The sequence below is a fragment of the Megascapheus bottae genome, chromosome 25 (genome assembly GCF_031878675.1).
Source record: "Megascapheus bottae isolate mThoBot1 chromosome 25, mThoBot2.hap1, whole genome shotgun sequence".
Classification (NCBI taxonomy): domain Eukaryota; kingdom Metazoa; phylum Chordata; class Mammalia; order Rodentia; family Geomyidae; genus Megascapheus; species Megascapheus bottae.
Window position 1 is genome coordinate 488,665 of NC_143533.1, and position 17,190 is coordinate 505,854.

The 17,190-nt window shown below is 41.0% G+C and overlaps 1 protein-coding gene and 1 long non-coding RNA gene across 2 annotated transcripts in view; one reads left to right on the forward strand and one right to left on the reverse strand.

Moving 5' to 3' along the window:
* Window positions 1–12,184, reverse strand: part of Dnah3 (dynein axonemal heavy chain 3) — a 180,918-nt gene extending 168,734 nt beyond the window's left edge. Inside the window, exons 1-3 of the mRNA XM_090357818.1 lie at window positions 11,803–12,184; window positions 6,358–6,462; window positions 5,196–5,418 (exon numbers count right to left, since the gene is read on the reverse strand). Of these exons, the coding sequence (XP_090213944.1) occupies window positions 5,196–5,418; window positions 6,358–6,462; window positions 11,803–11,841 (367 nt within the window). The 5' untranslated portion in view covers window positions 11,842–12,184. The remainder of the gene's footprint in view (window positions 1–5,195; window positions 5,419–6,357; window positions 6,463–11,802) is intronic.
* Window positions 12,076–17,133, forward strand: LOC150046100 (uncharacterized). The gene is made up of 3 exons (XR_016539639.1): window positions 12,076–12,171; window positions 14,993–15,244; window positions 16,957–17,133. It is a non-coding gene; the product is annotated as an uncharacterized LOC150046100 (long non-coding RNA).
* Window positions 17,134–17,190: the final 57 nt, after the last annotated feature.

The window sequence follows — 17,190 nt, forward strand, 5'->3', positions numbered from 1 at the left end:
CGTCACTGAAGCGACTTCACTACTCTTCCCCATCTTTGGCTTCCCCAGACATACAGTGCAAAGAGCAGACCATTCATCTATACATGACCTATTCAACTGGCTTTGCAACACTGCCCACTTTGTTTTCTAACTCTCCGTTGTATCATGGTTTAGCACTTGCTTTTAAAGAGACTCAGGCTTTTTAACTTAGTGCATTTAGGGTGTGTGTGTGCTGGTAGTGTGGCTTGAGCTCAGGCCTGAGTCTCTTAGCTCTTTCACTCAAGTCTAGTGCTTGAACTGCACTTCCATTTCTGTCTTTTTGCTAGTCACTTGGAGAAAAGAGTTTCATAGATTTGTTTGCCAAGTTTGGCTCTGTTCCTTCATTCTCAGATCTTGACTTCTGGAATAGCTAGGATTATAGATATGAGCTACCAGCTCCCAGAAATACATATTTAGTTTCTTAATAGGATTTTAAATTTTATTATTATTAATAATAGGATTTAAAATTATTATTATTATTATTATTATTATTATTATTATTATTATTATTATTATTACTAGTCCTAGGGCTTGAACTCAGGGCTCTGGGCACTGTCCTTAAGTTTTCTCAAAACTAGCACTCTACCATTTGAGCCACAAAAGCCACTTCTGGCTTTTTCTATGTATGTGGTACACTCTGGCCTATATTCAGTTTTAAAGGAAATTTTGTATGATGGTTACAAATACAAAAAACAGTATCATTTGTAAAAAGTAATGACAAAGAAAGAATTAATATCATTGGCAATAAAGAGATGTAACTATAAATTTAATATTGATATAAAATTGTTTTAGTATTTCTTACCTAGATAACATACTTACTAAAGGCTATAACCTGAGGAAATTAATAAATACTAGAGAAATGTGAAGGAACATTAATATTGTATTGATACTTGGATGGAATCAAGAGAATTGAAAACTCAGTTAAGATTTATTTTGAATTCATACTTTGAGCTTTGTGGGGATAGTTTTGTTTGGTTTTTGTTTTGTTTGGTTTGGTTTTCCCCTTCCTGCGGCTTGAACTCAGGGCCTGGGAGCTGTCTCTGGGCTTATTTATGCTCAAGGTTAGCATTCTACCACTGAGTCACAGCATCATGTCTGGCTTATTTTTTTCTTTTTTCTTTGTATTTCTTTTTTTTTATTGTCAGGGTAATGTATATAGGGGTTACAGTTACATTCTCCAGGTAGTAGGTGCATTACTTCTCACACATTGATGATACCCTTTCTCATAGTTTTTGTCCTCATTTCCCTCCCCTCACTCTCTCCCAATCATCTTGTTTTCTCCCTTCCCTTTCCTATTTCAAATAAACAAATAAACATATATACAATATACCAGATAACAAATCTTTCTCTTTTTTTGTCAGTCCTTGACCTTGAATTCAGTGCCTGGGCACTGTCCTTGGACTTTCTCAAGGCTAGTGCTCTACCACTTGAGCCACAGCATCACTTTCAACTTTTTTTTCTATGTATGTGGCACCAAGGAATCGAACCCAGGTCTTTGTGCATCGTAAGCAAGCACTCTACCACTAGGCCAAACTCCTGGCCAGGCTTTTTTTATTCCCCCCTACGTTTGTGGTACAAGGAATCGAACCCAGGGGTTCATGCATGCTAGACAAACACTCTACCATTAGGCCAAACTCCCAGCCCCTGGGATTGTGTTTTGAGGCCAGCCCAGACATTAAAGTTTGTAAGACTTTATCTCACCCAATAGTTGAGTGCAGTGGTACACTTGTTATCCCAGCTCTGAGGGAAGCACAATGGCTGGAAGCAGTGACACATCCCTATCATCCCCCATGACACAGAAAACCTTACAAGGAGCATCACAGATCAAGCTAGCCTGGGCACCAAGCCAGACCCTATTTTCACAATTCAGGAGAATTTTGGTATGACTCACGTGGTAGAACATCTACCTTGCAAGGCCCACCTGCCCCATAAAAATGAAGACATACTTCTATGTGAGCCAGAAATACATACAATGTGAAGTCAACATTATATAATTCATCTTCTGAGTGCAGAAGGAGGTCAAAGTTTGACACACGGGGAAGTAACAGGATCTCAGGACACACCAGGATATGAGGAACTAGAACAAGGGCCTAGGACCAAAGCAAAGCTGAGAAGACAGCAACAGTGTCATGCAGATAAAAATCATATGATTCCTCCATTCCTATGGTGGTTAAAGATGGCAAAAAAAAATAAGCTGATGACAGCTGGACCAAAACTATGAGAGTCTCAACTGGCATTCTAGGATGGGAGTCCCAAGTAGAATAGCTGAGAGATGGTATGAGGTCCCAAAAGACTAGCCTGAAGGAGATGTGTTAAAACAGCCAGATGAAGAAGGCCACCCTGTACCATTATGGCGATATGGGAGACTGAGCAAATGTATTTATAATGATGGAGATTAGGAAGTAGTTACTCTGGGGTGGGATTTTTGTGGTGTGAAGGAGAAAATGCTTAAGGAGAAAGTCACAGCTCTTTTTGAGTGATAACTATATATTATAAACAGCAGTCCAAACTCATTGAACTAAGCTAGGTGCCAATGGCTCACACCTGTAATTCTATCTATTCAAGAGGATGGAATCTGAGGATTGAGATTTGAAGCCGGTCTAGACACACACATTCAAGAGCCTCAGCTCTGGTGGAGGGGTGGCTCAAGTGGTAAAGCATCAGTCTAGAGAGTACAAGTCAAGAAAGAATGGGAAGCCCTGAGTTCAAGTCCCAGTACTGTGTGAGCATGGGGGTGTACACATGAATACACACACACACACACACACACACACACACACACACACACACACTAAAACCTCCTTGAACTAAACACTTAAGACCTGAACACTTTATTGTGTGTGAATCACAATTCCATTTTTAAAAAAAAATGGAGAGATGAATGAAACAAAAAGGAGGGAACCCTCCCGCCAGCATAGGTTTAAAATTAAATTCTCGGGCCAGACACCAGTGGCTGACACCCACAATCCATCTAGCTACTCAGAGGCTGAAATCTGAGGATCCCAGTTCAAAGCTGGCCCAAGCAGGAAAGTCAGAGGGACTCGTTTCCAATTAACTGCCTAAAAGAACCAGATGGAGTTGTGGCTCAAGGGTAGAGTGCTTGCTCCAAAACCAGCACACAAAGAAAAACAATAGAGGATTTTATTCAGTAGAGACTGAAAATAGAAAATATGAGATAGAGTAGATTGGCTCCAAAGCAAAACTAACAGGAAATATTAAGGGTTACCCTTAAATAGATGTGTGTGTGTGTGTGTGTGTGTGTGTGTGATGAAATAAATTAATATCCTGATGACACTAAGGTAAGCAACTACCAATAAAGGCTCTAATAATTCCCCCCTCCTATACTATATATAATCCTTTCCCTTTAACTGGCTGCACCCAGTACTTACCATTTGTCATACATATAGTAAAAAGTGATTGGGCCAGGAGCATGGCCTCGTGGTAGAGTGCTCACCTAGCATGCACACAGCCCTGAGTTTGATTCCTTGGTATCACATACTCAGAAAAAGCCAGAAATGGTGCTGTGGCTCAAGGGGTAAACCTCTAGCCTTGAGAAAGCCCAAGGACAAGCTGGGTGCAGTGGCTCACACCTGAAATCCTAGCTACTCAGGAGGCTGAGATCTGAGGATCAAGGTTCAAAGCCAGCCCTGGCACAAAAGAACCTGAGACTCTTATCTCCAATGAACCTCTAGAAAGCAGGAAGAGGGGCTTGGTTCAAGGGTAGGGCAGTAGCCTTGAGCTGAAGAGCTCAGGGACAACCTCCCGACCCAGGGTTAGGGCAGTAGCCTTGAGCTGAAAAGCTCAGGGACAGCACCCAGGCCAAGTTCAAGTACCATGACCTATTAAAAAAAAGGAAAGAAAGAAAGCCATGGACAGTGCCCAGGCCCTGAGTTCAGGCCCCAGGACTGGCAAAGAAAAAGAAGTGATAGGATGTCAGTTTCAACTTTCAAGCTAATCCATAAATTATTGTGGTTTCTGTCTCCGTGTCTCACTCCAAAGGAAGCCAGCAGGCATATTATAAGTTGCCCCATAGAGAAGCCTAAATGGCAAGAAACCACAGCCAGCAAGGACCCAAGAGTGTCAGTAAGTTTGGTAACAAATCCTTCCTTACTTGCCTTTAGATAATTATGGCTCTGTCTGGGGTGTGTGTGTGTGTGTGTGTGTGTGCTAGTACTAGAGCTTAAACTCAAGGCCTTGTAGTCTTTTGGCCTTTTCCATTCAAAGCTAATAATGTTCTACCAATTGAATCATAGCTCCACTTCTGGCTTTTGGGAGGTTAATTGGAAATTAAAGCCATATGCCCAGACTAGCTTAGAACCATGATCCTTAAAGTAGATAAGATTACAGGCATGAGCCATAGGCTCTCTGACTGACATCTTGACTACAGGCTCATTAGAAACTCTGAGCCAGAACCATCCACAGTTAACCTCCATCCACAGAGTCTTGATTTACCAAAAAAAAAATTATATATATTATGAGCTGATGGGGCGGGGAGAGTGTGGCCTAGTGGTATAGTGCTTGCCAAGCATGCACAAAGTCCCAAGTTTGATTCCTCCACACCACATACATAAAAAAAAAACTGGAAATGGTGCTGTGGCTCAAGTGGTAGAGCGCTAGCCTTAAGAAAGTCCAAGGACAATGTTAGGCCCTGAATTCAAGCCCCAAGACTGGCAAAAAAAAATACAAACTATGAGCTGATAAATGTGATTTGTTTTATTTTTATATTTTTCGCCAGTCCTGGGCTTTGAACTCGAGGCCTGAGCACTGTCCTTGGGCTTTCTCAGGGCTAGAGCTTTACCACTGGAACCACAGCACCATTTCTGGCTTTTTTCTATATATGTGGTACCGAGTAATTGAACTGGGGTCTTTGTGCATGCTAGGCAAGCACTCTTACCACTAGGTCAATTCCCAGCCCATAAATGTGATTTTTTTAAGCCTCAACATTTTAGAGTAATTTGTAATGTAACAATCAATAACCTGAATACAATAAATATGCAAGTGATCCATAAATGTTAGCCATCACAGCAATTCCTATTTCTTAGATGAAAAGAGCAAATCTCTATGTAACTAGTCAAAGTTAGCCGCTACTGGAAGTAGAGTCAGGATTAGAACCCAGGAATAGAAGTATCACTCCCAAGTTCCATTCTGCCCCAAATATAGCAAATTGCCACAAATACCTGATGAATGTCGCTGATTGGTCTTGTCTCTTGAGACATAGATGGTGACAGGCTGGTAGATCTTTACCAAGTCTTTCAGCTTCAGGTCTTGAGCTGTCAGGGAATAGTTGTTAGCAATGGAATCGCTGGGTCCACGGTGGTGGTATTGTTCTTTGAAGGGCACAGCCAGGGTCCATGAAGTCCGTTGCATCAAAGGTGGATAAAAGCTATGTGACATGACAGTCTACAGGGAAGATAGGTATAAATGTGAGAACCAAAGAAAAGGCTCTGCTACCACGCTGATGGAGTCGTCTCCATCTTCTGCTGTGTTTCTACTTTCTGAACTCTCAGTGGAAATACTTATATAATGGATATCAATAATACTTCTCTGACCGAGATTTCCAATGCCAGCCAAATGCCAATAACTCATACCTATAATCCTAGCCACTTCAAGGCTGATCTGAGAATTAATAGTTTGGAGCAAGCCTGAGCAGACAAATTTAAGAGACTCTTATTTCCAATTAATCAGCAAAGAACCAAAAAGTGGAGGCATAGCTCAAGTGGTAGAATGCAAGCTATGAATGGCATGTGGAGGCAGGAAGATTGTTGTTCCAAGAAAAACATCTGGCATTCAATAACAGCTTTTTTGCTTTGTTTTATTTTGTTTTTGCCAGTGCTGGGGCTTGAACTGGGCCTGGGCACTGTCCTTAGACACTTTATACTCAAGGCTAGTGCTCTGCCACTTGAGCCACAGTGCCACTTAGGATTTTTCTGTGTATGTGGCACCGAGGAATCAAACCCAGGTATTCATACATGCTAGGCGAGCATTCTACCACTAGGCTATGCTCCTGGCTCCTCACAACAGCTTTGTGAGTAAGGTAATTTCTATCTCCTGCCCTTATTTCTTATGGCCATAGCTCTAAGGGATGTCAGTATCCTCATTTTATAAGTGAGAATGTCAATAACAGAGGTAAATGGGAAGCCAGATTCTAACTCATCTTTCCACAGGTACATAGCTCTTTCTCTCACACTGAAGCCTTTTCCAGTAGGAAAGATGACCAAAGCCATTAATCCCAATTATCAAGTCTGTGCTCTACCAGCATCTGTTCGATATCTAGAGAGGCAGGGTGTGTTTTTCACTTTGTCATACCCACTAGAGATGTTAGACACCAGCAGAGCTTACCTGGTAGAGTTCAGATGGTTCCTCATTTATAGACATTGGCAGAGGGGGCAACTCTGGCCGATTCTGAGAGTGGCTCATGTGATGGATAGAGTCACTTCTGGAGATCTGTGGGAAATAGGAACAACTGAGGAGTGGATTCCAGGCCTCTGAAGCTAGTAAGAACTAAAGAGCTCCCCAGGAAACATTTGGGGTACATAATTCTGCTTGCAAAACATCCTTTTACTTCTATCCATCACAAATACTTCTCTTTTTCTTTTTGTAGATCCTGGGGCTTGAACTCTGGGCCTGAGCACTGTCCTTGAGCTCTTCACCTCAAGGCTAGGGTGCTACCACTTGAACCACAATGCCACTTCCAGTTTTCTGATGGTTAGTTGGAGTCACACAGACTTTCCTGCCCAGGCTGGCTTTGAACCTTGATCCTCAGATCTGAGCCTCCTGAGTAGCTAGGATTACAGGCATGAGCCTAGTCTGGCTTTTTCACTCAAGTCTGGTGCTCTACCATTGAGCTGTACCTTCACTTCTGGCTTTTTGCTAAGATCTGAGGATGGGAATTCACAGCCAGCCTGGACAGGAAAGGCTATGAGACTCTTATCTCCAGTCAATGACCAAAAAGCCAGAAGTGGTACTATGGCTCAAATGGTAGAGCACTAGCCTTGAACATAAGAGTACCTAGGCTCTGAGTTCAAGCCCCAGGGCTTACACACAAAAAAAATAATAATTGATCTCATGGCCTAACTAAGTGGTTTGTTGTTTGTTTAGGGTTTTTTTAAGTGATATATGAGAGTCACCAATGGAACTTTATTCACTTCAGTTCAGCCTCAGAGAACCAATGACATTGTTGATTTTATTATACAGAACTAGGTTGATTTAAGTCACTTCCTGCTCTTGACATCAATCTCAAGTATCTGAGAATTGACCACTTCTTGTCTTTAAGAGTTCCTACTTGTACTATTGAAGTTAATACAAGATCTGCACTGATGGGGTGAAGAGAACAGAAAAATAGAAAAATCCCATCATGGATAGTAAAAGAATGTTGTCATATAAAGCATCCAGGGAAGATTCTACCACAGTAGTTTCAGGAATGGGAAGCCATTAATAGTTCTTTTCAGGATTCCAGAAATTAAAACATATAATGGGGGCTAGAAGCATGGCCTAGTGGTAGAGTGCTCACCTAGCATGCACGAAACCCTGGGTTCAATTCTTTGGTACCACATACACAGAAAAGGCCAGAAGTGGTGCTGTAGGTCAAGTGGTAGAATACTAGCCTTGAGCAAAAAGTGTCCAAGGACAATGCCTAGGCCATAAGTTCAAGCCCCAGGACTGGAAAATATATATTTTTATATAGATATATTTTATATATATATATTGCTTGTAGGCTAGGACTGTTTATGTTGTTTCCCTAACCAAGAAGGTTTTGAAGAAATCTTTCTTTTGGCCTAACTTTTAAATCTGTTTCATTTAGAGAGCAGAAACGAGGCACCAGTAGTTCATGTCTGTAATCCTAGATACTGAGGATATTTGTAAGGATAGAAGTTTGAAGCCAGCCCAGGCAAACATAGCTGTGAGATTTTTTTTTTCCAGTAAAAAGCTTTTTCTAATAAAAAGCTGTAAGTAGTGCTGTGAATCAAGTGGTAGAGGGGAAAAAAAAGTAAGAGAACTCAGGGCTTGCTGAATTCAAGCTCTACTACCAGCACAAAAAATAAATAAATAAATAAACCCAAAAGCAACAATTATAAATCAAGGTATTTTGATTGAGTGATAAGAAAATGATTGATTAAAACCAAAAATCCCTGATCTTCTCAAACTCAAGGAGAATGTCTTTTTTTCCTCCTTTTCTGTGGTACTGAGCCCTGTGTATGTTAGGCTCCTGCTCTATTCGTTAGTTGTATCTCAAGCCTTTACTTTCATCTTGAGACAGGATCTCACTAGGTTACCCAGACTAGCCTTGAACTAGTTATGTAGTCCAGGCAGGCCTCAAATTTGCAATCCTCTTTCCTCATCTCCCAAGTAGTTAGGGACTTCCAAAGAGGAAGTCAACATGATTCGAGAAGGTGTCATGTTATTCATGGTTCTGCTTAGTTTGGGGTAAACCTGATTTTAGCCCTGATACCAATTAAACAAGTTCCTCCTTCTACTTAAAGAAGAGCCTGGTAGTAGCTTGCAAATGTAATCCTAGCTACTCAGGAGGCTGAGATCTCAGGATCAAGGTTCAAAGCCAGCCTGGGCACATAAGGATCTGAGACTCTTATCTCCAATGAACCTCTAGAAAATGGGCAGTGGGGCTTGGCTCAAGGGTAGTGTGGTAGCCTTGAGTTGAAGAGCTCAGAGACAGCGCCCAGGTCTAGTTCAAGCCTCACAAACCCACAAATAAAAAGAGTCCTGGTGGGCAGTATTGGCTTCACTCCAATTTCAGTTCATGTACAATTTGGCTGATCACAGATCCTGCCTCCAGTCATAACACACAGAGTGACCAGTGAGATTTCCCTATCTTCCTTGACACAGTGATTGGCTCAGGGATGCCATGTAACCCAAGCAGGGTTGACCAGTGTATTTCTTGACATTTTTTGCTAGAGCTCTAGAGAAAAGGGCATTCTTTTTGTATCAGGGCTACTACCAATAAGGACATTCATGGCTAAAGCTTCCAATTGTCATTTCTGCCTCATGTGGAAATAGTACACCTTAGAACAAGCCAATAGAGAAGGAAGTGGACACCAGAAAAGGAGAGATCTTGGATCTGACTTGGATTTCTTGGTTACTTCAGCCTACAGATTCTTTTTTTTTTCCTGTTGGTCTCTGAGCTCTTCAACTCAACCCCTTGAGCCACATTACCACTTCCGGCTTTCTGGTAGTTAAATGGAGATCAGAATCTCATGGACTTTAGTGCCTGGGGCTGGCTTTGAACTGTAATCCTCAGATCTCAGCCTCCTGAGTAGCTAGGATTACAGGCATGAGCCACCAGTACCGGCCAACTTATAGATTCTTTGAGGTTCGAGGCAAACTGAATAATTATATTTATGTGCAGCTATACAGAAAAATAGATATCTGATAGACTCAGACAGCTGAGTCAACAAGAGAGTACTCAGGATAAAAGGATAAAGAATGGACACACTATATTGAACAAACTGAACGATAAGCCATTCTGGGGATTATGAAGAAAACAAACCACAGGCATTTTACAAAGCACAATAAGTGCTGGGAGCCAGCCAGCAGCAAGGCAGGCTACCTGATTAGGGGGTGAGGATGAGAAAAGAAAAAGACAAGTAATAGATGGAGTCAGGAGGGCTACAGCCCAAGATTACAGCCTTAAGACCGTAGCGGTCATTTTTTTTTTCCATTCCAGTCTTATATAGTCTCTACAGAACAAGAAATCCATCAGGTGTTACATTGATAATCAAGTCAGCATTGATAAAGCAATAACACATTTGTACATAATGATAATCAAGTCTCAGCAGAAAGTGATCCACAATACCGACGATATAGCTCAAAAGTTCATAGGCAAGGTGTCATACAAGACAGCTCATTTCTTTGTGTGGCTATCTTACTCAGTGATGCAGATTCATGGGCCAGCCTGACCCTACATTCGGCTCCCAACAAATAAGGAGCAACAGAACATTCACATAAACAAATTTAACTTTGAACTAGTTCACATACATAGACCTAGTTATACACAAAGATCTATTAATAGCCTGACAACAGAAAACAATTCATTCCTTGAAACAAGAACATGGAGACACACACAAGATCAGCAGACACAGAAATCAGTTACGGAACAGAATAAGGAAATTTTCTTGTTCCTACTTGTTTAAAAAATATCTATGTCTGGGGCTGGGAACATAAACTAGTGGTTGAGAGTTTGCCTAGCATACATGAAACCCTGGGTTCAATTCCTTAGTACCACATATACAGAAAAAGCTGGAAGTGGCACTGTGGCTAAAGTAGCAGAACACTAGCCTTGAGCAAAAAGTGTCCAAGGACAGTGTTCAGGCCTTGAATTCAAGCTCCAGGCCTGACAAAAAGAAAAAATTATCTGTGTTATCTTAGAAGAGAAGGACTGGAGAGTCTCTTGAGAACTAGTTGTCTACACAAAAATGATTTGTTAAAATCATTAATGCTTCTGATGGCTCACATCTGTAATCCAGAAGTAAAGCTGCAGCTCAAGTGCAAGGATCAGCACCCAGGCTGAGTTCAAGCCCCAGTACCAGCGTGCACACACACATACACACACACACACACACACACACACACACACACACACACACACACACACACACAAATAATAAATATTAATGCTTAAATGTTTCTTTGGGAAATTGTAGGAAGTTTTCATTTCAGACCATGAGCTTGGATGTTATAGCAAATATATTATAAAACAAAATGCTTCTCTGTGTACTTTTTGTTTCTGTTTTGTCATTCATGGGGCTTGAACTCTGGGCCTGGGCGCTGTCCCTGAGCTCTTCAGCTCAAGGGTAGCACTCTACCACTTGAGCCACAGTATCACTTCTGGTTTTCTTGAGGTTAATTGAGTCTCACAGACTTTTGTGCCTGGGCTAGCTTTAAACCATGATCCTCAGATCTCAGCCTCCTGAGTAGCTAGGATTACAGGCATGAGCTCTCTGGGTGCTTTAAGTGGCAACTAAGTAGATCTTAGATTTTACAGTTAAGATCCTGGTCCCTGGACTGGGTGTTTGTTTGCTTCTGATTATACACAATGTCCTAAAGGAAGTTCCCAACCCTTTATCTGAGGACTTCCTATAAAAGAATCACTTGAATCTTAACTAAAAATAAAGATTTGAAGAGGTTTTGTAAATCTGAATCTGGTTCTTCCACATGACTCACTTGTTATCCCAGCTAATTGGGAGGTGGAGATTGGAAAGACTAAGTTCAAGGTCAGCTTAGGCAGAAAGTTCATAAGACTTTATTGGTTGACATTCAACTAAACCAATAAAAAGCCGAGAATAGGGCACACATTTGACATGCTAGCTCTCCAGCAAGCATAAAGCAGAGGCTTGCAGTCTGGGGGTAAGAGTAGTAAAGGATCTCGAATTTACATCCATTTAAAATCCTGTTGGGGAAAAGTAAACTAAAAGGCCACAAGTGTGGCTCAAATGGTAAGAGAACTTGTTTGCCCAGAATACTCTGATGTACACCAGCAATGAAAACTGCTGATTGAATTATACCGTTTTGGAAAGGAAGAAAAAGAAGCAGCAGGTATCTAATTTCTATGTTTCTATAGTAAATCCTGGATGTGTCTAAAAGTCTAATTCAGTAGAAATCATAGTTGAAAGTACAAATCTTAAAAAGAAAATTAACACACTTGTTACATCAAAGGGATCCGACATGGCAATTCATCTGTGATGAATCACCCTACCCCCTACACTCTCAAAATTCACTACATGTGAAAATTCACAGGTGAGAAAGGAAATGTGTCTTAAAATTCACACCTACCTTCTGGCATAAACAATCCACTTTGCCCATGTTGTTCATATTGCTTACTCTAATTGAACCTATTTTTTAAAAGTGATTAAAGAGCTCTTCGTTTCTTCAGGGATATGTCTCTCCTCTCCAATTGCTCTGAAATCCACAGTCCTTATAGCATAATGGAGATGATGTGACAATGGAACTTTCTAGTTGACATGGAAGTTCCACTTCATAGGGCTGTCTCTCTGAGGTCATAGACTTCAGTTCCCTGAAGAGTTCCCTAGTAGAAGAGAGGAGGAAGGAAAGCTAGAGGATTCAAGAGCAACACTGGTGTCCTGCTGTGGTCTTAGCTCTGGTTTTCATTCCTTAAGGCCACTCTGTGTCTTCCTTGAGCAGGTCTTTCTTGGAACATCTTGGAACAACATAATGATCTCTAGAGGAGCAAACTGAAACAGAATTGTGTATTAACATAAAGAAGGCGGAAATCTAGTCTAAAAAATACTCCCTGGTAGTCTTGTCTCTGAGCAGTTTTAACAGTGGCTTTAGAACCAGTAAGCAGACACCTGCCTCTGTTGCTAAGGGAAAGAAGGCCCATGCTACGCCCAGTCTAGCCTCGTTTCCTGCTGGCTTCCTTTATTACGGGCTCAGCTGGGCAGAAGGAATTGTTGACAGAGGGAGGGCAGGATGGTGCTTAGCAATGGCCCAGGAATGCAGAGGCCAGTGACAGTTAAGTGGCCACACATTTGATAGGTATAGAAGCATAAAGTCTTGTGGTTATATGATTGTCGGACAGAGGTGGCTTACATCTTGCTCTTCCTCTTAATTAGCAACAGATAGCCAATGTTATCTTGGAATTTTCCCAGGTTTTATTTTCAGGGATTATCGCTATTGTTTTATTGCTTGAACTCAGGGCCTCACACTCTCATGTGACTTTCTCTACCATGTATGCCATATCCCCAGTTCTGGCTTTTTGCTGATGAGCTAGAGAAGAGTATCTTGGATTTGTCTTATTTGGGCTGGCTGCAAACAATGATCCTCAAACCTCAGCTCAAGCCTCCTGAGTAGCTAAGATTACAAGGCGTGAACCATTAGAGCCCACCAGTTTCGACCCTAATAAGTCCTGTGTCTTGGGAATCCTTTCAGATCTGAACAAATTGGGATAGCTTTGTCACTCAACTTAATACACCCTCTCTAAATAATATAAACTGTTGTTTATATTTATTCATATATAAAATATTTTATATATTATATATAAGCAGTGTGTGCACATATACCAACATTAAACAGGTATATGAGTCCAGTGATCTTTCCAGGAGGTACTTGCTCAAGATACCAATGTTTTCCAAGGTCGTTGACAGCACTAGACAGCACTGTAAATTTCCATTTCTCCTTTATCCCGCTCCACTCTCAAGCTGGACTCTATACTTTCCAAACAACCTGAGCCTTCTTCTCTCTGCTTATATTTTCTTTTACAAAGTAGATGCAATTGGCTATGAGTTTTACATATGGAGTTTCAACCACCTATGGGTAAAAAATATTTAAGGAAAAAAAACCAAAACCCTGTATCTGTGGTGAGCATATATAGACACCTTCCTTATCAACATTTCCTAAACAATAGAACAATTATTTCTATAGCATTTACATGACATGTGATATTTAATCTGGTGATTTAAAGTGTGTGGGGAAATTATATGCAAAAACATGCCATTTCATATAAGGTATTTGAGCACCCAAAAATGTTGGTATCTGTGGGGTTTTAAAAATAAATTCCCTATAGAACTGATTCAGGGACAATTGTAACTGTTTCAAATGTACTGACTATATAGTCAGGAGAAGGTTCTGAGACTTTGGTTAAGATAGAAATGGGGTTATGACCAGGTATCTTGTACTGGGTCCCACCACCCCCCCCAAAAAAAAATCACCACATAGGCTCTAATCAAAGGAAGTAAAGAATTAGAAAGGAATGAATAAGCCTATGGCCTTGGTTGTGAGTAAAAGACATGGCTTTATTTTAAATTTAGTGTTCTTTAAAGATTAAGCTGTAAGCCAGGGAGCTAGTACCCTGTAATCCTAGCTGCTCAGGAGGCCAAGATCTAAGGATCACAGTTCAAAGCCAGAATAGGCAGAATAATTCATGAGACTATCATCTCCAATTAACCATCAAGAAGCTCAAGGGGGCCAGGGAGATGGCTCAGGCCTATAATCCTAGCTACTCAGAAGGCTGAGATATGAAAATCAAAGTTCAAAGCCAGCCCAGGCACAAAAGGACCTGAGACTCTTATCTCCAATTAACTTCTAGAAAACAGGAAGTGGGGCTTGGCTCAAGGGTAGGGTAGTAGCCTTGAGCTGAAGAGCTCAGAAACAGCGCCCAGGCTGAGTGCACACACACACACAAAAAAAAGCTCAATGGGTAGATTGCTATCCTTGAAAGAAAAAGCTAAGAGACAGTGCCCAGGCTATGAGTTCAACCCCAGTATTAGCACAATAAGAAAATAAACATACCATGATCAAAACCATTAATACCTTTTATTTATTGAACATAAAACAATTGAATATCATCTCCCTAAATGTCAAAACTCAGAAAATAAACTGTATTCTCTTCATTTATTGTTGAAGAAACAGAGACATGAAACTAATTAATCTTCCCACAGTCACTTGACTATGTCAGCAACAAAGTCAGAACCATTATAGGTTCAAAGTTGAACCATAACCAGGTTCAAGTCCATGACTTTAACCAAACCAGAATCAAGTATAAAGAAAGATTAAATACTTGCCAAAGAAAATGGAATCAGTATTCCCTCAGGCCATCTCTCAATACTAGAATTACTGGCTATCTGTTGTTTCTACTGAGTTATTCCCTAAAGGAGAGTGTGGAACCTCAAGATTTTCAATCACCTAAATTCCAAATGTTCAAGATTGCTAGGTAAAACATGGGATTTAGGTGAAGTCAGAATTTCATGGAAACAATTTTTGAAGAAAAGTAAAATTTTGAGGTTTCATTCAATATTTGGAACATAGTTGTAGCAAAAAAAGGGATCTGTTGTCTATCCAATAAAAATTAATGTGCCCTTTAGGGGAAAAAAGGTATCTTTCTATCTACAATTCAGTGCATTATACTTTTATTTGACCTGGTAACATGAGCAAGAAGGGTTGGCTAGTTCTTAGATGGTTTTTATCTCCTATGGTATTAACAGTTTAGAATCTAAATCTGTTTCAGGAGGAATTTTCACAGAAATCTTATTCAGAGCCAAATGTGTCTGGCATAATCTCTGCAGCGTGAAAAAATTGCTTAACCAGAGCAAGAGTCTCTATCCATCGAAGCTGTTGTAACAAAGGACCACAGGCCATATGGGTTTTACACAAATAGAAAGGTGCTTCTCACAGTTCTGGAGGATGAAAATATCAAGTGATCCAGTTCTAGTAAGAACCCCTTTTCTGATTAAAGATTGTCAATTTCCTACTTAAAAAGGTAAGTGATCTCTGGGGTATCCCTTGTCAGAAAAAGACAAGAGGGATTTCTGTGTGTCCCTTCTATAAGGACATTAATTCCACTCACAAGGGCACTACTTTCATTAATGTGTTAATTACTTTTGTATAGTTGGATGAAATACCAGACATCATCAAGTAAAGGGGGATATGATTTACCTTGCTCATGGTTTCAGAGGGCTCGAGTCCATGGTTGCTTGGCTCCAACATGCTTGAACAGCACATTGTGGCAGGAATGAACCTGTACCCTTTATGGTAGATGAGAAGTAAAGAATTAGGAAGGGACTGGTACCAGGAACAACCTTCAAAACCATGCCCCCCAGTGACCCACTTCTTCCAACCACACCACACCTCCTAAACTTTCCAACAGCTCCCAAAATACAGCTACCAACAGGAAATCTCATCAAACATTCAACATTCGAACTTATGGGAACCATTTCATATTCAAACCTTAACAATGACTAATCACTTCCCAAAGGCCTCTAACTCAGTACCAATATATTGGGAGTTCAGGTTTTAACCCAAGAATTTGAGGGAAACACAAACATTCAGCAAGAAATCCTAGAAAGACACAGGAGATGCAGCACATGGATTTATCAATCCATTCAATAACCATTGGAGGCTAAATGTGGATGTCATGATGACAGGAATCAGAGAATGTACTAAGATGACTGGAAATAGTATCCTTAAACATATATCCCAGGGGAAGCCTTACTTTTTTTTTTCTTGCTTCCTTCCTTCTTTTTTCTTTCTTTTCTGTAGGTCATGGGGCTTGAACTCAAGGCCTAGGCACTGTCCCTAAGTTTTTGTGCTCAAACCTAGAGCACTATCACTTTGAGCCATAGAGCCATTTATAGTTTTCTGGTGATTCACTGGAGATGAGAGTCTCATGGATTTTCCTGTCTGAGCTGGCTTAGAACAATGATCCTCAAATCTCAGACTCCTGAGTTGCTAGGATTCCAGGCATGAGCCACCAGAAGCCTTTCTAAACGGTATCCACGCAAGGATAGTACTCTAAGGAAAAAGTCGCAGTAATCTAAGGAAAACAAGCTAAGAAACCTACCTTTTCCTGAGTAGGAAACCCAGCCACTATAGTTGAGCAGTGTGCAGGAAGATAAGACTTTGAAACTTAAGGATTTGTGGACATTCATGTTCACTTATTGCCTCCATTCTTGTGTCATTTCTGCTGCTGTTGGAAAGGTTAGGACAGGATTCCCCGAGTTCTTGCTATTATCAGCAGCATTTCAAAACTTAAAAAAAAAAAATGTGCTGGTCCTGGGGCTTGAAGTCAAGTTCTGAGCACTGTTCCTGAGCTTTTGTGCTCTATCACTTGAGCCACAGCTCCACTAATGCTGTTATAAGTTTACTTTGTATCATCAGTCTGGTTACCTCTAGAAATATAAGGTGGTAGAATAATACCACCTTTTTGAGCCTGATAGGTGCTAAAACCTTTCAGTCATCTGCCCATCCTCATTATATCCATGACATCTGTTTACCTAAAGTTATTCTCCAAGTTGCTGGAGACACAGACCACAGGCCATAGAGGAGAGGAAGTGAACATGGATAGAAAGAACCTATCAATCTTCTACTGTTCAGTAAACAGACCCAGCATAACACTCTCCTTGTTTTATGAATAAAAACACAGCTCATAAGGCCTGGCTTCAGTGGCTCATGTTTGTAATTCCAACTACTCAGGAGGCTAAAATCTGAGGCTCCGACTTTGATGCTAGCCCATATTAGCGAATCTCTGAGACTTAACCGGCAAAACTCTGGAAGTGAAGACATGGCTCAAGTTGTAGAGCACCAGGCTTGAGTAGAAAAAGCCAAGGAAGAGCATGAGGTCTGAGCCGGGGACCTGGGGCGGAGCCTAAGTGAGGGCAGAGGGCGGGGCGGGACCAATGGGCGGAGTCTCTGGGAAAGCCGAGGGGC